Source organism: Vipera ursinii, assembly GCF_947247035.1.
Source record: "Vipera ursinii genome assembly, chromosome: 2".
Taxonomy (NCBI): Eukaryota; Metazoa; Chordata; class Lepidosauria; order Squamata; family Viperidae; genus Vipera; species Vipera ursinii.
Window position 1 is genome coordinate 207,754,295 of NC_139513.1, and position 25,172 is coordinate 207,779,466.

A 25,172-nucleotide genomic window follows, 5' to 3' on the forward strand; every position below is an offset into this window, starting at 1 on the left:
TACATGGAAAATACACAAATAGAAAAGGAAATAGCCTCTGGTCCAGCACCCTGGCTGATGGTGTATTTACACCACCCCGTAACTATTTTTTTCTAGCAGATCTCTAGCAACAGGATCAGCACAACAGGTAAGATAAAAATAAAGAGCTGAAATCTTCCTGGTGGTGAACACAGCATAATATCAGATAGAATTCATACAATCCAATAGAAATTAAGTAGTCAAGCTGTAAGCACACTGAACGTATTTTTCCTTGGGGAAAGTGTGATGCCCAAAGACCATAATGGTGACAGCATCAAAGCTATTGCCATTTCTTCTCATCCCTCACTTTCTCCATCTTTAATTGGTTCCTTGGAATCTGAACACAGCCAGCTGACATTTTTATATACCCAATAATAACTATGGCAACAAAGAGGTCTCTTCATAAAACAGTGTCACCTATTTTTATTCTATACAGTGAAGCAGAATATTACACTTTAAAAGGGATGAGGCTAAAGGGAAGCCCTACCTATTTTTGCAGCCAAGAAATGGGTCTGTCCATTGCAACTACAATGCAGTCTGTGGTGGTAAGTTGTGAAAAGTGTAAAGTAGATCAGTGTGCAACCAGATCTATTTTTTAACCTTTTTCATGTTAAGGAAAACCCATTATTCACCATGGGTGTTTCTGCCAAAAACCAGATGCAAATGCTGATTTTCAGCAAAAAAAGTAAATAATGGCCTTGTGATGTGACAAGTGCCCATAAAAGTGAGCCAGTTGTTGACCACCTGAGATATGATCACATGACTGGGAGATGGCCATTGGAACTTCTGAACCCTCGTCGTAAGAACTTTTGAGGGGAGGGATTTGTTGTAACTTTGTACTGTCACTAAGTGATCGATCGTAAGTCGAGAACTGCCTGAATATGTGCCTTGGTTACATCACACCTGAACTTTACATCTCCTATCACAGGGCTTTTCAACCAGGGGCACAGGTACCACCTGTGGTACATTGGCACCTGGCAGGTGGTACGCGACCATCCTAGAAAAGTGGTAGCGGGGGAGGGGAATGAGCTGAACCAGTGGTAGCATCGCACAAGCCTGAGCGAGAGACGGCTGGAGCTGTAGGGCTGTCAGGGCTCAGTGGAAGTGCCAGGATCAGCGCCAGGCTCCAGCTGGAGCTTGGTGCTGATCCTGGCGCTTCTGAGCCCAGAAGAAGCGCCGATCAGCTGGAATGTTGCAGCATCTCCAGGGTCTCGTGATTTACATTCAGATGCTTGGCAACTGATCATATTTATGACGGTCGGTGTCCCAGGGTCATGTGAAGTAACCAAAACCTGCTGCAACCACCCAGCAGGCAGGGGAAATAAAAACCAAACACCCCCCCACCCCACCCCCACTGCCAATCCTCAACAGAAATGCTCACAACAAGGAAAACTTTGGACAGGAGGAAGAGCGCCGCCGGGCGGGCAGGCAGGTGTCTTGCTCGGCTGTGGCTTGGGGGGCACTTTTTTCAGTGCCATTGTAACTTCGAACAGTCAGTGAGCGAACTGTTGTAAGTCGAGGACTACCTGTACTTCATCACTTTTTTCCTTTTTTTGGTCATCAAGTTTTTGACACCTTGCTTGGCGACTGGTGGTACTCGGATGTTGCCATATCCTAAAAGTGGTACAATGGGTGAAAAGGTTGAAAAGCCCTGTCCTGTCATATGTAGGCTAAAAACAAATGCCAAGGTAAGCCCAAATCTGTTGGTTGCCCCCCGTTCTACAATTCTTTGCAATAACAGATGAACTTTTCAGTTTCCACAGTGAAGCCTTTTTTTCCCCCCTTGATGGCTTGGACATCCCAATTTTATTGTCACATTTGTCATATTCTGATGAATAGAAGAATGTGCTCTTTAATCAAGGAGGAGATGAATTAACAATTAGCAACAAGATCAGTTTCCTCAAGATAGATGAAAATTTATTGGTTTATTATTTGTTTATTGTTCCCCAATGTGGGTATCTGTAGCGTACAATAAAGCGTCCAATTCCAGAAGATTCACACCCTTCCACATTTGATAGGAAGGAACATTGTTTTTGCCTCTTTTCAAATGATATTTCTACTTACATTTTCAAGTAACATTATTTCCACAAAAATGCTGTAACTAACATTAGCCTTGAGAATATTCTCTCTGTAAGGCTGCCACTAAAATTTCCATAATATTTACTTGTTCCCCACTGAGTATGGGGGAAAAAGCAAAAAGCAACAATAATGCTTAGCATCTGTTGGATCTTTTCATTGACACTTCCAAGAAATATTTTGTCTACAAAGACTGTAATTAAATAAACTACATGTCTGCATCAAGTAACATTGTTTTCTACTTTTGCACTTTTATTCCTTACACCAAAGCACTGTAGCTCAGGGGTCCCCAACCCCCGGTCCATGGCATCCCAGCAACCGGTCCACACAAACAAGCAAAGCCCCATCTGTGGGATGCAGGCAGCACACAAAACTATGCACCCTTCAGTCCGCAGAAAAACCTCTCTCCACGGGACCGGTCCCTTGTGCCCAAAAGGTTGGGGACCTCTCCTGTAGCTGACAATTTTACAATACTGAATATAGATGATAGGAAATGTTTTGTATTTTCTGCTTAAAAGAAAGTCAGGAGTTGTTTTTTTAAAAACACCCTCCAAGGTTGATGACTATTTTGTGGAATTCCTAGAGAGCCAGGCAATATTGAGAAACAGTAGCTGATATCCAAAGTAATCTTTTAAAAAGCTTTTCATTTTCCAGTCTTTTGGTCATAGTTAGTGGAATGTTTCGACTTTCTTTTTCCGATAGCAGACAACTGCGGTCTATCGTTACTTGGTTACAAATGAGGCTTGCTGGACTTAAGTAGTTTCTTAAGAAACACAACTTTGTAACCTTGGGCGTTACATAGGTATGTATTTTTTTTAAAGCAGGGCGTAAATGAGATCCTAAACGAGCCATGAAGAATTAGCTAGTACTGTGATTAGAAGCTACTTATGTGAGCAAGTCTTTAATTTTTTGACATGTAAAGCTATGTTATTTATTATTGGGACAGAGATAATTTCCTGTCTGGATGGATGGCTTCTCATAACTGTCTTGGTGGAGCAGTGGGCTAATGCCTCCTTAAGTAACACCCAGCTGCCTGCAATTAGTGCAGGTTCTCATCCCACCAGGCTCAAGGTTGACTCAGCCTTCCATCCTTCCGAGGTACGTAAAATGAGGACCCAGATTGTTGGGGGCAATTAAGCTGACTTTGTAATAATGCTGCTTGGGGGGGGGGGCGGCGGCGCGAAAGCCCTAATAATCAGGCATATACATAGAATGAAGGCTATTGCTAAGCACATTGATTTGTGCTTAGATTGTAAGCCGCCCTGAGTCTTCGGAGAAGGGCGGGATATAAATGGGATTTAAAAAAAATGGGATTAAAAAAAATAAAAATAAAATAAAATCATTCCATGCCCATTCCCCTGCTTTCTCCTTTTTATATATAAATAAAAGAAACATAGGTAGAAGCCCTTGCTATGCAGTAGGACAGTGAGAGAAAAAAAATGTCCAATGCTGATTCTTCTGTATAGCATAGAACAGGGGTGTCAAACTGCCGGCCCATGGGCTGGATGCATCATAGCGAAACTGCGCCCACCCCATTGCCGGCAATGGCGATAAAGTCGCGATACGTCGCGACATGTCACGTGACGTTGTGAGTTTGACACCCCTGGCATAGAAGAACCTTTCCCATATTGGAGAATAGAGACTTTCCTCTCCATTTCTATTTCTCTATTTCTCATCTTGACAGGAGAGAGAAGGAAAAAGGGAGATTTCCATCTTGGTTCCCAATGTGGTATTATTATAATTCGCTGCAATCACCCAGATGCTTAGAGTGAATTTGATTATTGAGTCCTTTCTAAAGACATGGAATAGGCAGATATTGTTGTTTGATGTGTTAAAAGTATTGTTGCAGGATGTAAGCATTCCTAGTAAAACTGCCTTTTGCAGTTGACTGACAGTGATTTTGTCAATGCCGACAGGGTTCAAGAAGATGCTTCAGACAGAGAGCATCTGGTGCTCCAGATGTTTGGGGACTGCATCCAAGGCACCTAACAACTATTGGTACTATTTGTATCCAAGGCACCTACAACTATTGGTACTATTTTTGCTTTGTTTTGCCATAATTGTTCTACTTCTATTTGCAGGTCTTTGTATTTTGTGATTTTTTCCCCCCAGTTCTTTCTCTTCTGTTCTCCTGTCTCTAGGTACTACTACGTCCACTATAGCCAGACTTTTTTTGTGTTTCTTATTGACAATTATTACACCTGGGTTGTTATGTGGCAGGTGCCTGCCTGTGTGAATTCTAAAGTTACAGAGGACTAAGGCGTTTATCATTCACCGTATGTCTAAGATAAATGATCTTTCTTCCTCAGCAGAACAGTTGCTGCAAAACTATTCTGAATAGGAGGTTGGAAGCAGAATAGATTCTTGGAAGATCTAAGCACAGGAAAGATTTAATTTTAAAAAAAGCTTTCCTTCTAGCAAAACCATGAATAATTCAGAACTATCTTTCTGAGCTTCACAACACGGAAAGAAGAGTCACCGTCATATGCCCATGTGTACATAAAGGAATCTGTTGTATATGACTAAAGCTGAGACTGACTGAAGAGCAAAAATAGAAAAGGGCTAGACGAGGCAGGAAGGTTGAGGAAATCTAAGCTACTTGAACACCATGGGGCATTCAAGAGTCTCACAATTACTCTCCTGTTTAGAAAATAATTCATCAATAATATAGACATCGGCAATCAGGCATGAGCATGAATCCTACAGGCTGAGATGACTGCAAATAAATGGGACATTTCTTGAAGCCATTTCACAAAATGAATTGAATTTCTAACAATCCGTGTAAGTTTGTTGTAACGCAGTATAGGTGGTGGCACACCTTACTAGGATATGGAGTACATCCCATTGAACTTGGTATAATTTACTTCTGAATAAACACTTTAGACCTTGTCTAAAGCAAAATGTTCTTTAACATGCACGCTTCTTGGGGAAATAATTCCTGATTTAATTAATATAGAACTGTAGTTTGTAACCTTTTCTGTCACAAGTTCTACTGCTCATATTGATGAAGAGGCTGCATCTTACCATCGATGGTAGACACGAAATGCTCTGAAAATGTAAGTTTAGAGACATTGCGTTATTTTATCATTTTTCATTGAAAGCTTAAAGTGGCAGTCATTTACTCAGTTCCACAGCTGGCTACTTTGACGGTAAATTCCATCTTGGTATACCAGCAGCAGTTGAAATTCCTAGTTTAAATACACTTGCTTAGGACTTCTGATGCCGATTCTCCAAGTACCCATTTTACACTTCTGAGCAGAAAAAACATAAATAAAACTCAATCTGGCTTTGAGATTGTAAAATTACTCATTACTCTAGTGCAGGGGTAGGCAACCTTGGCTCTTTTATGACTCATGGACTGGATTCTGGGAGTTGAAGTCCATGAGTCATAAAAGAGCCAAGGTTGCCTACCCCTGCTCTAGTGTCAAGCCTTATTGAATGAAAAAAAGTGCTCTGTTCTAAATACTGTAGGGTGGATGGAGGTAAAAATGCCTTCTTGCAAGTTCACAAAGCAAGATATGCAATTAGGGAAACATTCCAAAAACAGTGCGTAACAGGAAAACGTAGGGACGTTTTTACCCTGTAGTACTTAAGGGGACATGTTTATGTTTGAGGCAATCCTCATCTGATCTGAGAATCACTCAAGTGCTAAGGAAATCTCTCTCATGCCTGCTGCAAGTGTAGTATGTTCCTGTCTGCCACTTGGCTAATATGCAAGAACTAAGGAAACACCAATTTTTTAGTACAGAGAAACAAGGTAAACATACTATAAAGCAGCAGCTCGAGTTGATACCACTCTGATTCAGCGAGAGGAGGAGGAAAACTTGTAAGATTCTGTTAGCATAACATCTCTCTATAAAAGCAGACTCAGCCTTCCTTTGAAGTTGATTTCTTGGTTCTATCTGCCTATTGGGCTTGACAGCTCACTATATCATATTCCCCTTATACTCCTTTCCACCAGCTTCATTTAAAAAAAATATATCCAGAAAGTGTGCCTGACTGGGGGATAATAGGGGCTGTAATTAAATGCAGCTGGACATCAGGACGGTATATGTTGATATAAGGTAATAATGATCCTGATTTTGGTCTGCTTGCATTGGAAATTATGCTCTTTCAGATATTTGTCAGCTTCCGATGGTCTTTATCTGAACATTTATCTGGAGAAATGCTCCCAAAGCAGCACAGATGGGATTGTTTTAGGTTACATAAATTCACATCTCACTAGTCACAATGGAGCTTTCCCTAATGAATAAATATAAAAGCTCTGTACATGAGAGCTAATGCATTTTGGATTCCAGGGCTTAATGATCTGCTTTATTCAAATGCTCTTATTTTAATACTTATTGATATATTTGTAATTTCAACCAAAAGAACTGGAATCTAAACAAAAAATAAGGTAGCTGTAGTTGATCACCAGCCAAATTGCACACCAGTTATTAACGAAGGCAGTTTAAAAGTTAAAAAGATTTTTTCAGTGGTAGAAATCTACTTCTTTCAGAGCACTACGTACACTAAGATTTTTTTTTTTAAAAAAACCCAGGACTATAGAAGGGATAAGGCGCATGCGGCTCTTTCAGCCGTCTCCTGTGGCTCCCGGTCCTCTGCCATGTGCAGTCCAAAAAAAAAAAAAAGTGGGACTAAAAAAGTTCAACCAATCAATTCAAATATGCAGGGTAGGTGCATATCTCGCCTTGGCTCCACTCTTCAGTCAAACCCTGTTCTGCGCATGTACATGCATGTACGCGCATGCGCACACATTTTTTGCGGCTCCCAGTTTTTCCTTTTGTGAGGGAACCGGTTCCGAGTGGCTCTTTCACTGTTTCAGGTTGCTGACCCCTGGGATAAGGCATACTCCATTAACATTTTGTCTTAGCCAAACAATTTGTTGATACAATTCTGACTGTTGCAATTGTACACGTTTCACCATCTAATGCTTTGGAATTTTAGCAGATGGTTGCAAAAAGTACTATTCCTGCTCTTACCGGAAATCTTTCTTCGCCAGCCCAGGCAATGATACAAACCACCTGCCATTGCTTTCAATCTTTATAACATATTATTTTTCCTGATAACGTAAAGAAAGGTGACTTTCATAATAGGATTATTCTGCCAAGTGCTGGGACTGGGTGAGGTCAACGTGGGATGAGATTGAAGAGTGTGACATCTGAGTAGTGTAGCTGTGGCGCCAGATTTTTTTTTTCGTTTTCGCTTTTACTCTTTCTTGTGTTTTTATCGCTCGACATATTGTTGTCTTTTTTTGACTGTTAAGCCAACCAGAGCTCAGCCTTAAGGAAGGTGGCTACAGAAATGTTTGAAATAAATAAAGTTTATAGAGAAGAAAAGCATCGTGACATGTTAACAAACTTTCCAAGATTTGTTCACTGCCTAAATTCAGTATTTGTAGATTATGCTTACATGGTAGGGACTCCTCAATTTATGGCCACAACTGAGCTCAACATTTCCATTGCTAACTGAGACAGTCAAATGAGTTTTGCCCCATTTTACCTTTCTTGCCGCAGCTGTAAAGTCAATCACTGCGGTTGTTAAGTTGGCAACACAGCTGGGAAAAGGAATCTGACTTTGCCATTGAATTTGCCTTCAGGTGGTCACAAAAGGTGGATCACATGATCCCGGGACAACCATCATGAATGGGAAGCAGTTGCCAAGTGCCTGAATTTTAATCACGTGACCGTGGGGATGCTGCAATGGTCATAAGCATGAAAAACTATCATAAATCACTTGTTCACTGCCGTTGTAACTTTGAATGATACCTAAATGAATGGTTGTAAGTTGAGGACTACTGCTATAATAGCAGTATAAAGGAATCATTAATGCATCTGCCTCAGAGTGTTTTAATTCCACAGCACACCAAGAGTGAAAAAAGTTGTGTATAATTAACGTATTTACTTTTATTTGTATGCACATATATAAAATCATAAAATGTTACTAGTTTGCTGCCTGATTAATTCCTGAGTTTTAGGATACCACTGAAACACAGCAGTTAAACTCTGAACATCTTAGATATGAATAATTCTGTCTATTCCGTGATTGCACATGTCAATCATCAATAAACGTCAGTCTTCCAGGCCCTTCATTCCTCATCCACCGCCGGTATCTTTTCCATCGAGGATCCAGTGCCATTTTTTTCTTCAGCTCCTCCTCTTGCTCTAGTTTGTAAAGCTAAAAAGGGAAGGTTTAATGAAACCCACATCAGTCTGCAATATGTATTTACACAAACTCATTGCAAATTTCAGTGCAGACACCTCACTTTCAAATGCAGGCTCATCCACGTATTAGGTATTTCATAGGAGATCATTGTGAATTACGTAAGTGTAAATGAATTGGTCCCAGAGCTCAAAAAGCTAGATAAGGCAAGAACATTAAAATAAATAGATTAAAGCAGGAATGGGTAAAAAGTAGATCAATGATTTCCTGGAGGATCATTCAGTGATTTGCAGGAAATCTCCATGCATTTATTTCTTAGTATTTTAAGCAAAAGCAGGTAAAACTCATGCGCTCGTGACCTCTCGTCTGGACTACTGCAACGCTCTCTACATGGGGCTGCCCTTGAAGACCACCCGGAGGCTCCAACTGGTACAGAATGCAGCCGCGAGAGTTGTGTTGGGAGTCTCCCGATACTCCCATGTTACACCTCTGCTCCGTGAGCTGCATTGGTTGCCAGTTGTCTTCCGGGTGAGATTCAAGGTACTAGTAATGGTGTTTAAAGTCCTACATGGCAGGGGTCCGGAGTACCTCAGGGAACACCTGCTGCCGGCATCAATCTCCCTGCGCCCTGTGCGTTCCCACAGAGAGGGTCTCCTCAGGGTGCCACCGATCAGAGAATGTCGATTGGTGGCCCCCAGGGGGAGATCCTTCTCTGTGGGCGCTCCGGAGCTATGGAATCAGTTACCGGTAGAGCTCCGGATGGCGCCCGATCTTCGCTCCTTTCGTCGCAATCTGAAGACGTTTTTGTTTGTACAAGCCGGCCTAGCCTGATGGGGGATTGGTGGGTTTTTTTTTATTCTTGTATTCTTAATATTGTATCTTTGGGGTTTTATAATTGTAACATATCAATTGTTTTAAAATCGGGCAATTTATTTAATTTCCTTTTAATATTTGTAACTTTGTATTTTATTCTTGCCCTGTGAACCGCCCTGAGTCCTCAGGGAGAAGGGCGGTATAGAAATATTATTAAATAAATAAATAAATAAATAAATAAATAAATAAATAAATAAATAAAATTGATGGGCAAGTCCCACTCCAGCGCAAAACCTGTTACTATGCTAAACTGATTCTCAACCTCAATTTTGTTCAGCTGTAATACAAATAACTGATTACACCCATGAATATTCAGCTCTGCCAGTAAATCTCAGCAAATCACAAGCAATTGTGTACTTATATGCCAAACTACAGATCATGGGATGGAGTATATTGTGGCTATGGTTTTCATCGGTGTTTTAATCAGCCTGAGGACCACACCAGGTTGAGGGCCACTCAGTCATCTGGGTGGGGCTCACAGAAGTGGATTCAGGACTTGTAAGGGACGATATTGGTATTTTAAAGCACTCATTATGCTCTTTCAAACCCGTTCGCCAAGATCTACTCACTTGGGGGAAGGTCACGAAACAGTTTCTGATGGACAACAGGTACTCCTTGTAAAGCAACTGTCTTGTTTAGTGACTGTTCAAGTTATGACAATGATGAAAAAGTAATTTTGGGACCAGTCCTCAAATTTATAACTTCACAGACTTGTAAAGCAAAGAAAAGCTGAGGTAAGATTGTAAGTACTGTCACAATTTCCCCAATGGTAGCAACTGCTTTGTTTAATGACTGAGTTGCAGTCCCAACTGTGGCCGCTATACAGGGAGTGCAGAATTATTAGGCAAATGAGTATTTTGACCACATCATCCTCTTTATGCATGTTGTCTTACTCCAAGCTGTATAGGCTCGAAAGCCTACTACCAATTAAGCATATTAGGTGATGTGCATCTCTGTAATGAGAAGGGGTGTGGTCTAATGACATCAACACCCTGTATCAGGTGTGCATAATTATTAGGCAACTTCCTTTCCTTTGGCAAAATGGGTCAAAAGAAGGACTTGACAGGCTCAGAAAAGTCAAAAATAGTGAGATATCTTGCAGAGGGATGCAGCACTCTTAAAATTGCAAAGCTTCTGAAGCGTGATCATCGAACAATCAAGCGTTTCATTCAAAATAGACAACAGGGTCGCAAGAAGCGTGTGGAGAAACCAAGGCGCAAAATAACTGCCCATGAACTGAGAAAAGTCAAGCGTGCAGCTGCCAAGATGCCACTTGCCACCAGTTTGGCCATATTTCAGAGCTGCAACATCACTGGAGTGCCCAAAAGCACAAGGTGTGCAATACTCAGAGACATGGCCAAGGTAAGAAAGGCTGAAAGACGACCACCACTGAACAAGACACACAAGCTGAAACGTCAAGACTGGGCCAAGAAATATCTCAAGACTGATTTTTCTAAGGTTTTATGGACTGATGAAATGAGAGTGAGTCTTGATGGGCCAGATGGATGGGCCCGTGGCTGGATTGGTAAAGGGCAGAGAGCTCCAGTCCGACTCAGACGCCAGCAAGGTGGAGGTGGAGTACTGGTTTGGGCTGGTATCATCAAAGATGAGCTTGTGGGGCCTTTTCGGGTTGAGGATGGAGTCAAGCTCAACTCCCAGTCCTACTGCCAGTTTCTGGAAGACACCTTCTTCAAGCAGTGGTACAGGAAGAAGTCTGCATCCTTCAAGAAAAACATGATTTTCATGCAGGACAATGCTCCATCACACGCGTCCAAGTACTCCACAGCGTGGCTGGCAAGAAAGGGTATAAAAGAAGGAAATCTAATGACATGGCCTCCTTGTTCACCTGATCTGAACCCCATTGAGAACCTGTGGTCCATCATCAAATGTGAGATTTACAAGGAGGGAAAACAGTACACCTCTCTGAACAGTGTCTGGGAGGCTGTGGTTGCTGCTGCACGCAATGTTGATGGTGAACAGATCAAAACACTGACAGAATCCATGGATGGCAGGCTTTTGAGTGTCCTTGCAAAGAAAGGTGGCTATATTGGTCACTGATTTGTTTTTGTTATGTTTTTGAATGTCAGAAATGTATATTTGTGCATGTTGAGATGTTATATTGGTTTCACTGGTAAAAATAAATAATTGAAATGGGTATATATTTGTTTTTTTGTTAAGTTGCCTAATAATTATGCACAGTAATAGTCACCTGCACACACAGATATCCCCCTAAAATAGCTATAACTAAAAACAAACTAAAAACTACTTCCAAAAATATTCAGCTTTGATATTAATGAGTTTTTTGGGTTCATTGAGAACATGGTTGTTGTTCAATAATAAAATTAATCCTCACAAATACAACTTGCCTAATAATTCTGCACTCCCTGTAGAGGATTGCCTGTACATACAACTGCTAGGCTGCTCCCTTTTTTTATTCCTGAACTAGATAATTGACTCTGCTTCCTGAAAGACCATCTTGTGTTTACAAATCGTGAATAGCAGTAAACGGACCAAGCAGCTTTAAAAAATAATAATAATCTCAATTAGAAATCTATTCTATTAACTAGACATTATAGAAACAAACAAAAATGTAGCTTAGGAGGCTATAATGGCTATGCATTTACTGTGTATTATTTAAAGAGAAAGTTTTATATTTCACAAAATCCAACCAATGAAAAGTAGGAGACTATCTACTGCACCTCAACTGTCAAACCAAGGTAATAATTGCACTGTGGATGATAAGACATCAACCCTGTGGCTCATATAAATCTATTGATAATTGCTTGGGATTTGCTGCATGAGATCAATGCTCAAAGATTTTGAAAACCATCTCTGTGGTTACTCACTAGGCCAGGCATGTCAAACTCGCGACGTATCGTGACATTTTCCCCATTGGCGGCAATGGAGAGGGCAAGGTTTCGTCATGATGCATCCGGCCTGTGGGCTGGCAGTTTGACATGCCTGCACTAGGCTGAGAATATTGGTGTGTGTGTGTGTGTGTGTGTGTGTGTGTGTGTGTTACTTCTCTGGTGTCACCATCACTCACCTCATATTTTTCTTTTATCCAAAGCTGCCGATCAAGAAAGGACTCTTTCTGATGATCTTCCAAAGTGTCAAATTGGGATTGTGACATTTTCATATATTTGCGTATGATATACAATTTCTCTTCTTCACCATACTCTTGCCTTTTGATATTGAAAGTATAAATCCACCAAAAATACCATGCTATGTATTTGCACAGATAAAAAGGTGCTAAAATAATTTGAAACAAGAGAATGTCATAGATCCGGGGTTTCTGGTAGCCACCCTTGATATCTATTTTGGTTTTTATTACATCTTTGATTATTTGTTCTTCTTCTTTGCGGATTTCTTCCTTGGTTCGTCTGCTTTTGCCCTTTTCTTTGGCTCTATTCAACAGACCCTGTTGCCTAGCAATTTCAGTGGCTTGTATACGATATTTTGGCATAGTTGCTAGGTAGTTGATAGCTTCATTGTAGCTAGTCCGCCAGCTGAAAAACTAAAACACGAAATGGTAAATTCAAATTCGCATACTATTTTAAAACTTTAGAAAAACTATAACCCTTATTTTTTTCCCATACTGCTTGGTCTAAGTATAAAATTCACTTTATTGTGTTGTTTTTTGCTTGAATTAGTACAACCTTGTTTATTTCATCTTATCTGAAATTCTGCACCTTTGTATTCAGAACTATGAGTCATGACATATTTTTAAGAAATCCAAATGCATTATTTTCATGTGCTGCCTGCTTGTGTTTTATCACAGTCTCTTTGCATTCAAACATGTACAGACAGTCCTCACCAGGCTGAGATTGCGTCATTATGTGAAGATTAACGATACGCAAACTTTTATGCATAATCATGTCATGACAAAAACAAAGAAATATATAGATTGATATGTGGCTTTATGAATCGCAATAGACAAATTCAATATTAAGAAATGGCATAATTCCCAATACGTGGCAAGTGTACATAACAAATTACAGGTAGTCCTCAACTTACGACCACAACTGAATCCAAAATTTCTGTTGCTCAGTGAAACAACCTTTCTTGCCACAGCTGTTAGTGAACCAATGCAGTTGTTAACAATGCAGCTGGTAAGTGAATTTGGCTTCCCCGTTGACTTTGCTGGTCAGAAGGTTGCAAAAAGTGATCACATGACCCCAGAACACTGCAACCATCATAAATATGAGTCAAAATATGAATTTTAATCATGTGATCACAGGGATGCTTGTAATGGTCGTAAGTGTGAAAAACAGTCATAAGTCATTTTTTTCCAGTGGCGTTCTAACTTCGAATGGTCAGTAAACAAACTCTTGTATGTCGAGGATTACCTGTATGCACTGTTTCTCAACCAAAAAAAAATTGCACAAGAACAATGTTTAAAACTTTAGAAGTTTTATTGCTTACTGTTTACATAAAGCAGGGGTGTCAAACTCAATTTCATTGAGGGCCGCATCAGCATTGCGGTTGCCCTCAGGGGGCCGGGTGGGTATGGCCAGGGTGGGCGTGGCCTACTGGGTGGGCGTGGCTAGAGTGTGTGTGGCCTACTGGGTGGGCGTGGCCAGCTCTACATCGTTCGCATCAAGGGTGCCTATGAGACCCTGGGCAGGAGTGGGACAGATCTGAGGGTCTCTGGCAGGAGGAGGGTCTCTGGGCCAGGGCCAAGGCAGTGGGGGCCGTTCCCTCACTGTTTCCAGGATGGCTTCGCGGGCCGCATGAAACCACTTTGCGGGCTGGATCTGGCCCCCGGGCCTTGTGTTTGACATGTCTGACATAAAGGAAGAAAAACACTTAGCATATTTACCTGGGCCTACTGAGCTGCAGCTTGAAGGGAGTAAACAATTACATTTTCCTCACCTCCACCCTCTACTACAAGTGGAATTCTGGATCCAATACCACAGTATGTCCAAACTAGAGGAGAATACGGGAACAGGTAGGATAAAAGCATACAGTACTTACCTGAAATAGAGATATGGCACAAACCGTGACAAGAATCACTATTCTGACATCCACCTTGGGTGCCAATCTTCTAGAATAATAGTGATAGTAATGGCTGTAATACTCCTCAGGATGATCCAGCATATAATCATAATCCTTACGAGTTTCTTCATCCTGAAAAAGAAATTGGCAGTTTTTTTAATGTGGAAATATTCCATATAAAACAATGCTTTTGAATGTGGATTTTATGCCAATTATATCTAGCTTTGTTGATTTAAAATTAAACTGTCAAACAAATTAATTCTATTTATGCAATAAAACTAAAAGCTGAATTTAAACAAAGCAGTACATATGCTTTCAAACACAATTAAAACAATATTATGTACTTCCAGAATAACAGAATAACTCCATGACTGAACCATCCATCATTTTTATTTTCTAAAATAAAATGTTTATTTTTCAGAATAAGGAAAGCACTGCGCTTCATTGAATTCACTTGCTTTGAAGGCTTTTAGAAACTGCACTCGCACAACTCAGAAATCCTCTTCAATTTTTTCACACCTCACTTATATTGATTACTTTGATTAAACAGCATGTTACTGTTTTTTGTCCTTACTGAACTTAGTGAGTGTATGCCCTACTTCTCAAAATATTCAACATACTGAAAGAATAGAGAAGTTAGAGAGCATCTGCTAACAGTTTCCTAAGATTTCCGTTGCAGTTATTTGGATGAAGATCTGAGATACTCTTATTTCTCATCCTGATGCAGATGAAAAGGATTTATCCCAACCTTCACGTACCAAAGAGGCCTGTTTTTGAAAGAAGTCAAACGTCTGCACTCGTACACCTAACAACTAAACAAGATATACCCCCTTATGTTCAAGAATAAATGAAACAGAAAAGTGCTTGCTAAAAACTGAAAGCGAAGTAAAATTTCTTTCATCAAATCTCAAGAACACAGCCTTTATAGAAAATCTGCCAAGTACAGAGGGAAGCAAAGAAATACACCAAACACTAAAATTTCACTGCCATCTACTAGTCATCCAGATTTTTATAGCCATGAAAGTAGAAAAATATCTCGTTTCAGAGATACTGTAGAAGAGAGATAATATATTATATATTAATTATATATATTAATTTTATTTGTATACCGCCCTTCTCCCGAAGGACTCAGGGCGGTGAACAGGGCAATGTTAAAAAGACAGAATACAAAAATTAAAAAAGATTAAACAAGTGCCCAGGACTCTTAAATAAATTAATAAATTAAAACGCATTTAAAAGTAATAAAAACCCAACCCCCTCCCATCAGGCCAAAGAGATACGTCTTTAGATCGTGCCGGAAGGAGCGAAGGTTGGGCGCCATCCGGAGCTCAACCAGAAGATGGTTCCATAAATCCGGCGCGCCCACAGAGAACGCCCTCCCCCTGGGGGCCACCAGTTGGCATTCTTTGACCGGTGGCACCCTGAGGAGACCCTCTCTGTGGGAGCGTATTGGGCGGAGGGAAGTTGATGCCGGCCGCAGGTGCAGAGATAAGGGATGTCAGCAGAATAGAAAATCAGTTTACATAGATTAAACTACCACCATTCATTTTGGTTACCTTCCCAAATATGATTGGCAGTTACTCTTCGCTCATTTCAATTTTTTTAAAAATGTCTATTGAAGATGTTGAATATGGGACTTGGCTTTTTGTCATGCCACACATAAATAGGAGTGGAGAAATTACACGATGAAGCTATGACCCACCCAGTGTTGAATCCATCTTAAAAGAAGAAATAGGAATATTTCTGCTAGCATTAATTCCTAAATAAAATGTCTTTAATATAGTATGTATGACAACTACTAGAGTTCTGACAAAACGTGATCCACTGGAGAAGGAAATGGCAAACCACTCCAGTATCTTTGCCATGAAAACCCTATGGACAGTACCAAAAGGCAAAACGATATGACGCTGGAAGATGAGCCCCTCAGGTCGGAAGGCGTCCAATATGCTACTGGGGAAGAGCAGAGGGCTAGTACTAGTAGCGCCAGAAAGAATGAAGCGACTGGGCCAAAGCCGAAAGGACGCTCAGCTGTGGATATGTCTGGTGGTGAAAGGAAAGTCCGATGCTGTAAAGATTTTTTCTCCATAGGAACCTGGAATGTAAGATCCATGAATCAAGGAAAGCTGGACGTGGTCAAACAAGAGATGACAAGACTAAACATCGACATCTTAGGTATCAGCGAACTAAAATGGACAGGAATAGGTGAATTTAATTCAGATGACCATCAGGTATACTACTGCGGGCAAGAATCCCTCAGAAGAAATGGAGTAGCCTTCATAGTCAATAAAAGAGTAGGAAAAGCAATACTGGGATACAATCCTCAAAATGACAGAATGATCTCAGTTCGAATCCAAGGCAAACCATTCAATATCACAGTAGTCCAAGTCTATGCACCAACCACCGGTGCTGAAGAGGATGAAATTGACCGGTTCTATGAAGCCCTACAGCACCTTATAGAACTAACACCCAAAAATGATGTCCTTATCATCATGGGGGATTGGAATGCTAAAGTAGGAAGCCAAAAGATAACCGGAATAACAGGCAAGTTTGGCCTTGGAGTACAAAATGAAGCAGGGCACAGGCTGATAGAATTTTGTCAAGAGAATACGATGGTCATAGCAAACACTCTTTTCCAACAACCCAAGAGACGGCTTTACACATGGACATCACCAGACGGTCAACACAGAAATCAGATTGACTATATGCTCTGCAGCCAAAGATGGAGAAGCTCTATACAGTCAGTAAAAACAAGACCAGGAGCTGACTGTGGCTCAGACCATGAGCTTCTTGTTGCAAAGTTTAGGCTTAAATTAAAGAAAGTAGGGAAAAGCAGTAGGCCAGTCAGGTATGAATTAAATCATATCCCTGTTGAATATACAGTAGAGGTGACAAATAGATTTAAGGAATTAGATCTGATAGACAGAGTGCCTGAAGAACTATGGACAGTGGTTCGCAACATTGTACAAGAGGTAGCAACCAAAACCATCCCAAAGAAAAGGAAATGCAAGAAAGCAAAATGGCTGTCTGAGGAAGCTTTGCAAATAGCTGAGGAAAGGAGGGAAGCGAAAGGCAAGGGAGAAAAAGAAAGATACGCCCAATTGAATGCAGAATTCCAGAGACTAGCTAGAAGAGATAAGAATGCCTTCTTAAATGAACAGTGCAAAGAAATAGAAGAAAACAATAGAATAGGGAGGACCAGAGATCTTTTCAAGAAAATTGGAGAGATGAAGGGAACGTTTCATGCAAAAATGGGCATGATAAAGGACCAAAATGGCAGGGACCTAACAGAGGCGGAAGAGATTAAGAAGAGGTGGCAAAATTACACAGAAGAACTATACAAGAATGAGCTTAACGTCCCTGATAATCACAATGAGGTGGTCACTGACCTCGAGCCAGACATCCTAGAATGTGAAGTGAAGTGGGCCTTAGAAAAGCTGAGCAACAACAAAGCTAGTGGAGGTGACAGTATTCCAGCTGAGCTATTCAAAATCTTAAAAGACGATGCAGTAAAAGTGCTACACTCAATTTGCCAGCAAATTTGGAAAACTCAACAGTGGCCACAGGATTGGAAAAGATCAGTTTACATTCCAATTCCAAAGAAAGGCAGTGCCAAAGAATGTTCAAACTATCGCACCATTGCACTCATTTCTCATGCGAGTAAAGTTATGCTTAAAATTCTACAAGCTAGACTCCAGCAGTATGTGGATCGAGAACTACCAGAAGTACAGGCAGGATTTCAAAGAGGCAGAGGAACTAGAGATCAAATTGCCAACATACGCTGGATCATGGAGAAAGCTAGGGAGTTCCAGAAAAACATCTACTTCTGCTTCATTGACTATGCTAAAGCCTTTGATTGTGTGGATCATAACAAACTGTGGCAAGTCCTTAAAGAGATGGGCATACCAGACCATCTTATTTGTCTCTTGAGAAACCTATATGCGGGCCAAGAAGCAACAGTGAGAACTGGACACGGAACCACTGATTGGTTCAAAATTGGGAAAGGAGTCCGGCAAGGCTGTATACTGTCGCCTTGCCTATTTAACTTATATGCAGAGCACATCATGAGAAAGGCAGGGCTAGATGAATCAAAAGTTGGAATTAAGATTGCCGGAAGAAACATCAACAACCTAAGATATGCAGATGATACCACTCTAATGGCAGAAAGTGAAGAGGAACTAAAGAGCCTCTTGTTGCGAGTGAAGAAGGAGAGTGCAAAACTTGGGTTGAAACTAAACATTAAGAAAACCAAGATCATGGCATCTGGCCCTCTCAATTCCTGGCAAATAGATGGGGAAGAAATGGAGGTAGTGACAGATTTTATTTTCCTGGGCTCCAAGATCACTGCAGATGGGGACTGTAGCCAAGAAATTAAAAGACGCTTGCTCCTTGGGAGGAAAGCAATGGCAAATCTAGACAGCACACTAAAAAGCAGAGACATCACCCTGTCAACAAAAGTGCGTATAGCCAAGGCTATGGTCTTCCCAGTTGCAATGTATGGCAGTGAAAGCTGGACCATAAGAAAGGCTGAGCGCCAAAGAATTGAAGCCTTTGAACTGTGGTGCTGGAGAAGACTCCTGCGAGTTCCTTGGACTGCAAGGCGATCAAACCGGTCAGTCCTAGAGGAGATCAACCCTGACTGCTCTTTAGAAGGCCAGATCCTGAAGCTAAAACTCAAATACTTTGGCCACCTAATGAGAAGGAAGGACTCACTGGAGAAGAGCCTAATGCTGGGAAAGATTGAGGGCAATCGAAGAAGGGGACGACAGAGAATGAGGTGGCTGGATGGAGTCACTGAACCAGTAGGCGTGAGCTTAGATGGACTCCAGAAGATGGTAGAGGACAGGAAGGCCTGGAGGAACGTTGTCCATAGGGTCGCGATGGGTCGGACACGACTTCGCAACTAACAACAACATCATGACAACTACTGTATTTTTATAGTCCTCAAAGTCAAACATTACCTATATTTAATAATTCAAAAGATTCTTTGCTACTTGAAGTCCTCCATGGACTGGTTTCCAATGATCTACCTTGGCTGAAAGTTTTCTTAAAACATTCTCAATCCTCATAAAACATTTTGAATGGAGAAAATTATAAATCTGATGGTCTTAAAAACACACAGTATAATTAAAATTGGAGAAGAAAAGTAAAATTCATAGTTTTATTTGGATTTCAGCCTATCTAGCAGGCACCTTTTAATATATGATAAAAGTTAGAAGATTCTCAACTTGGCTTTTGGAGACCTGTAAACATAATAGCCTTGACTCATTGTTTTCAAATTGTCTCAAGTTCAAGGGACTTTATTATGTTCATCTCAGGGCTGGTTTTCATCTTGTTTTCTAATATGCTAATTCAAATTATTGGTAATTAATGATGCTATTTGACTACCTGTATTCTGTCATTCTATACACTTCCTGGTACAACCTAAAGAGCTACTTGATACTCATCCATGAATCCTGACATATCACCAAGCGTGATACCCTGCACTTTTTTAAAGTCACGATTCTCTTGCTGCATAAAGTTTAGAGAACACGATCACTTTTATACCTAAATTGCATGTTTACACCAGTACATCTTTTGAAAAAGCTTATCTAGCAGTGGTGTGATTATACAATGTCTCTATCTTAGGACATCTCCAGCTTATGACAATTGTTCTTCATTGTTAGGAAACATTCACTTCAAATCAATGGTCTGTCTCAAAGCCTGTTTCTTTGAATTTCTCCTTTTTTTGAAGTTTGGGGATAAAAACAAGACATAATCTTACATCGGAGGTGTAGAGATTACTAAAGTACATGGGATGCTTTAAAAACCTGCATAATGTGATGGATTATTTCAAGCCCTAAAGCTGACATTTCAAATATTCAGAACGTAGAAAAGCCTTAAGGGGAATTTAATTTAAATTTTTAATTTAAAAAGTTTTCTGCAGGGTCTCTTCCTGTCCCATGTCCTAAGAAAACTGCGGTTTTCTTCCAAAGATTTGTCTAGCCCAGATGCTATTTGTTACACCTGCTAGACAAACGCTCCTTGAAGCCTAGTAGTATAAAACAAATCGTTCGTCCCCTCTTGTTGTCCCTAAAAGCTGGCATCCAAACACAGGTAGTCCTCGACTTACAACGGTTCATTCAGTGACCTTTCAAAGTTATAACAGCACTGAAAAAAGTGACATGACTATTTTTCACACTGATGACCGTTGCAGCATCCCCCATGGTGACATGATTTACATTCGGACGCTTGACAGCTGACTCACATTTACAACGGTTGCAGTGTCCCGGAGTCGTGCCGTCCCCTTTTGCGACCTTCTGACCAGCAAAGTCAACGGGGAAACCAGTCCCACTTAACCGGGTTAAGAAGAACCCTGGTGATTTCACTTAGCAAATGTGGCTAGAAAAAGTCATAAAATGGGGGCAAAACCCATTTAACAAATTTCTCCCTTAGCCATGTAAATTTGGGGGGCCCCCCACAATTGTGGCTGTTAAAGTCAAGGACTATCTGTATACCGCTTCTAACGCAGGGAGGTTCCACTTCATTGCCAAAGCCGATACGTCTTCCAATAGCAGCTTTCCCGAAGCAGCCCTTTCTAAGCCAAAGCGGGACGGGTTTCTGGATTATCCTACGACTAATATGGGGGAAACGAGACTGCTTAGATTAGGTTAGGACAGGGCTGGGAGTCCTAAAAGAGCCAAGGTTGCCTACCCCTGGGTTAGGACTTGTCACGTGATGCAGCAGAGCTCCTTTTCTTGTTTTGACTTCAAGTAACCTTTCTTAAGGTAGGGACGCAGTGGGTCAGGACGCTGAACTTGTCGATCAGAAGGTCGGCAGTTTGGCGGGTCGAATCCCGAGTGCCGCGTAACAGAGTGAGCGCCTGTTACTCGTTCCAGCTTCTGCCAACCTAGCAGTTCGAAAGCACATAAAAATGCAAGTAGAAAAACAGGGACCGCTACGGTGGGAAGGTAACAGCGTTCCGTGCGCCTTTGGCGTCTAGTCATGCCGGCCACATGACAACGGAGACGTCCTCGGACAAGCGCTGGCTCTTCGGCTTTGAAGGAAACGACTAGCACCTTTACCTTTAACCTTTCCCAATTGGATGCCGGTGGTTATGTATAGCCCTGGCTACCCAGGACACCGCACCTTGCATCATCATCCCCAGCCAGCCCGCGCAAAGCAGGGAGCTTAGGGACGAAAAGAGCTGCAATTAAATCATCACCTACATAGGAAATCCTCCAGGGCCCAACCAAACAAGGCCGTCGGGTTCCGAGTCCTTCTGGCGTCAGCCATTCCCGTCCCCCACAGCTGCTCCATCCTCTCTCTCTCTCTCTCTCTCAAGGCGACCGGCGGGAGGAGGAGGAGGAGGAGGAGGAGGAGGAAGCGCGTGTTCGCAGGAGGGGAGGAGGGTGCGTGTCTTACCGGAGGCATCCGCCCAGGCCGGGAGGAGGGAGGGGGCGGTCCCGGCCCCGCTCTCTCACCTTGAGGGTCTCGTAGGCGGTAGCGATCAGCAGGAATTTCTCCTGGGCGCTCTCGGCTCTTTTGCCATCCCGGTCGGGTTCCCTCTGCCGGTCCGGATGGTAGCGCAAAGCCAGCTGCCGGTAGGCGCGGGCGATTTTAGCCTTGCCGGCGTCGCGGCTGACCCCGAGCACGTCGTAGCACACCAGCTTCCCGCAGTACAGTCCATCCACCAGGGCTTCCGCCGGCCCCAGCCAGAGGCACTGGAGGGCCCACACCAACAGCGGCCAGGGCCACCGAAACCGGGCCCCGCCGTCCCTCGGCACCCGCGCCGCCGCCGCCGTAGCCATAGCCGCGGCCGCTCCCGAGGAGGCTTCGCCGCTGGGCGTCGGTTGCAAGACGGGCAAAGCCCCGACCGGCTGGCCTCGTCCCGGCGGCGGCGCCAGCCTTAAGGGCGGGGACTAGAACGGTCGGACGTGGACAAAAGCGAAAGGGGGCTGTGCAAGGGCGGAACGCCAACCGGCCGACGTGAATGGTCCGGAATGAGAAATAAGCGGCCAATCGGCGAGCAGAGGAAGGGAAGCGGGAGGCCAGGCCAAGGCTCGCCCAGACGGGATGCGAGCTTGCACGCCACAGGAGCGGTTGAAGACGCCCAGGGGGGTGGGGACAGAGCAACCGAGGGGACCAATGAAAACGAAGAGGTGGGGTTTAGATCAGAGGTCTTCAAACTCGGCCCTTTTATGACTCGTGGACTTCAACTCCCAGAATTCCTCAGCCAGCATGCCTGGCTGAGGAATTCTGGGAGTTGAAGTCCACGAGTCATAAAAGGGCCGAGTTTGAAGACCCCTGGTTTAGATAAAGATTGGGGGGGGGGGGGAAATAGGAAGGACACGCGGAGCGTGTTCAGCCAATAGCGGGGAGGTAAGCTGACAGTCGGAGATGAAAGAACCCAAATCAACAGCTAGGGGTAGACCAGGAATCCAGCTGATTCAGGAATTCTGGGAGTTGAAGTCCATGAGTCATAAAAGAGGAGGTTGCCTACCCCTGGGGTAGACGCTTGCTCCTGGGGAGGAAAGCCATGGAAAATATAGGCAGCACACTAAAAAGCAGAGACATCACCCTGCCAACAAAAGTGCGCATAGCCAAGGCCATAGCCTTCCCAGTTGCAATGTATGGCAGTGAAAGTTGGACCATAAGAAAGGCTGAGCACCAAAGAATTGAGGCCTTTGAACTGTGGTGCTGGATAGAGAAGACTCCTGCGTGTCCCTTGGACTGCAAGGCGATCAAACCGGTCAGTCCTAGAGGAGATCGACTCTGACTGCTCTTTAGAAGGCCAGATCCTGAAGTTGAAACTCAAATACTTTGGCCGCCTAATGAGAAGGAAGGACTCACTGGACAAGAGCCTAATGCTGGGAAAGATTGAGGCCAAGAGAAGAAGGGGACGACAGAGAATGAGGTGGCTGGATGGAGTCACTGAAGCAGTAGGCGTGAGCTTAAAGGGACTCCAGAAGATGGTAGAGGAGAAGAAGGCCTGGAGGAACGTTGTCCATGGGGTCGCGATGGGTCGGACATGACTTTGCAACTAACAACAACAACAAAGGCAACCTTGGCTCTTTTATGACTCGTGGACTTCAAATCCCAGAATTCTTGAGCCAGCCATGCTGAGGGAAAAGGGAGAGGTTTCCAAGCTGAGCCACGCTGGCTCAGGAATTCTGGGAGTTGAAGTCCACCAGTCATAAAAGAGCCAAGGTTGCCTACCCATGCAATAGATAATACGCCTAAGAACTTGGCCGTGTTTTTTTTTAAATAATTGGTTGTGTGCTAGCAAGTCAGTGTCGACTCTTAAGGATCACTTAGATAAATTTTCTCCAGGACCATCCATCCATCCATCCATCCATCTATCCACAGCATACAGGTTGAATAAATGAGAGTATACAGCTTTGCGTAATGTAATGTGCAGATTGGCTTCTTCACCTGTGTATAGTTTTTGCATGAGAACAAATGAGATGCTCTGGGATTCCCATGGCACTGCTTGACACATCTACCCAATCAAAGGCTTGTCTATAATCAGTGGGGCACATATTAACTTCACTTTTGTATTCTTTGGCTTTCTCAATTATGCAGCATGCATTAGAAATAATGTTTTGGGTCCCTCTGCCTTTTTTAAAAAAAAGCCATCTTGAAAGTTGGCCTTTTTCTTTTCTATGTAGGATTCTATTTTGCATTAGATAATTCTAAGCATTATTTGGCTAGCAGGTGAAATTAAGTATGCGCACACTGCAGAGTTTCCTTTCTTTGGTATTGGTATATAGATCAATGTCTTTCTTATCTGTTGGCCACTGGGTTGCTCACTAGACTTAGTGGCATAGTTTGGTTAGATCTTTTACAGGTTCTTCTTCCATTACTTTCTAAAGATAATTTCTGAGGACGATTCCATCAATTCCAGAAGCCTCCTGATTTGATAATGACTGCAGTGTTAAGCTAATCTATTAACCTAGGAGGGATATATATTTTAAGTAGTACGTTATTTCTTATGTTTCTTTGTTCTTGCTTTCTTTTCTTTTCTTTTTTTCTTTTTTCCCCTCTCTCTCTTTTCATTGTTTTATCTATTTCTTAAGAAATGTAAAAGTGTGAGACGGCTTATATGGAAAAAAAATAGAATTAAATCTGTCAATGTAAATTGTTGAGAAAATTTTCACTAGTCAGAATATCCAGAATTTGGTAGGAGAAATATACTAAAATAAGGATTGTAACAGGATTTGTGATAAGGCAACCAAAATGACTGAAAAGAAAAGAAATATTATACTAATATGATTATTATTTTTAGGAATATTGGGGGAAAATTACATACTCAATTGCTATTTAACAAAACAATAAGAATTGTATTAACAATGTTTGTAAAAAAAGGATATTTGGGGGGAAGAGGAAATCAACTAAAATTAATATATGGAATATACCGGTAGATTATAGAAATTAATTATTAAGGATTGTTTTACAAATGTAACCCAGACTGTTTACCAATTATTGAGTGATTTATGTTTTGTTAAAAATCAATAAAATATATTACAAAAAAGATAATCTGATGTTCTAATGCTAGATGTAAGTAGCAAATATCTTCCAATGCATCTTGGACGTTGACATCTTTACTCCTTCCATCTTTATGGGATTTATCAGTCACTACCTGTCCATTGGGACGTGGTGGCTCAGTGGGTTAGGACGCTGAGCTTGTCGATCAGAAGGTCGGCAGTTTGGCGGGTTGAATCCCGAGTGCCGCGTAACAGAGTGAGCGCCTGTTACTCGTCCCAGCTTCTGCCAACCTAGCAGTTCGAAAGCATGTAAAAAAAATGCAAGTAGAAAAATAGGGACCACTACGGTGGGAAGGTAACAGCGTTCCGTGCGCCTTTGGCATCTAGTCATGCCGGCCACATGACCACGGAGACATCTTCGGACAAGCGCTGGCTCTTCAGCTTTGAAACGGAGATGAGCACCGGCCCCTAGAGTCGGAAACGACTAGCACGCATGTGCGGGGGAACCTTTACCTTTACCTTACCTGTCCATTGGAAACCTTTCATATACAAATTCCAGGTTGGAACACATTCAAGATTGGA

General features: G+C 42.2%; 1 protein-coding gene across 2 annotated transcripts; it reads right to left on the reverse strand.

Moving 5' to 3' along the window:
- Positions 1–7,929: 7,929 nt before the first annotated feature.
- DNAJC25 (DnaJ heat shock protein family (Hsp40) member C25) lies at positions 7,930–22,026 on the reverse strand. 2 transcript variants are annotated; one of them, XR_014491336.1, is made up of 5 exons: positions 21,588–22,026; positions 14,107–14,259; positions 12,176–12,646; positions 9,699–9,839; positions 7,930–8,271 (listed from the first exon to the last, which is right to left on the reverse strand). XR_014491336.1 is itself a non-coding variant. In XM_083353780.1 (4 exons), exons 1-4 carry the CDS (start codon positions 21,912–21,914, stop codon positions 8,149–8,151), a joined length of 1,074 nt encoding a protein of 357 aa, XP_083209906.1. In that variant the 5' UTR covers positions 21,915–22,026; the 3' UTR covers positions 7,957–8,148. The 2 variants fall into 2 exon arrangements, 1 of the variants encoding a protein (XP_083209906.1); XM_083353780.1 differs by lacking the exon at positions 9,699–9,839 and having other exon boundaries at positions 7,957–8,271.
- Positions 22,027–25,172: the final 3,146 nt, after the last annotated feature.

Excerpts from the sequence above, each read along its gene's own strand:
- DNAJC25 (XM_083353780.1), bottom strand. The coding sequence starts at position 21,914 with ATGGCTACGGCGGCGGCGGCGCGGGTGCCGAGGGACGGCGGGGCCCGG. Across the intron at positions 14,260-21,587 it reads CCGCCTACGAGACCCTCAAG|GATGAAGAAACTCGTAAGGA; the intron begins GTGAGAGAGCGG and ends TTTCTTTTTCAG. Across the intron at positions 12,647-14,106 it reads GTGCCATATCTCTATTTCAG|TTTTTCAGCTGGCGGACTAG; the intron begins GTAAGTACTGTA and ends TTCGTGTTTTAG.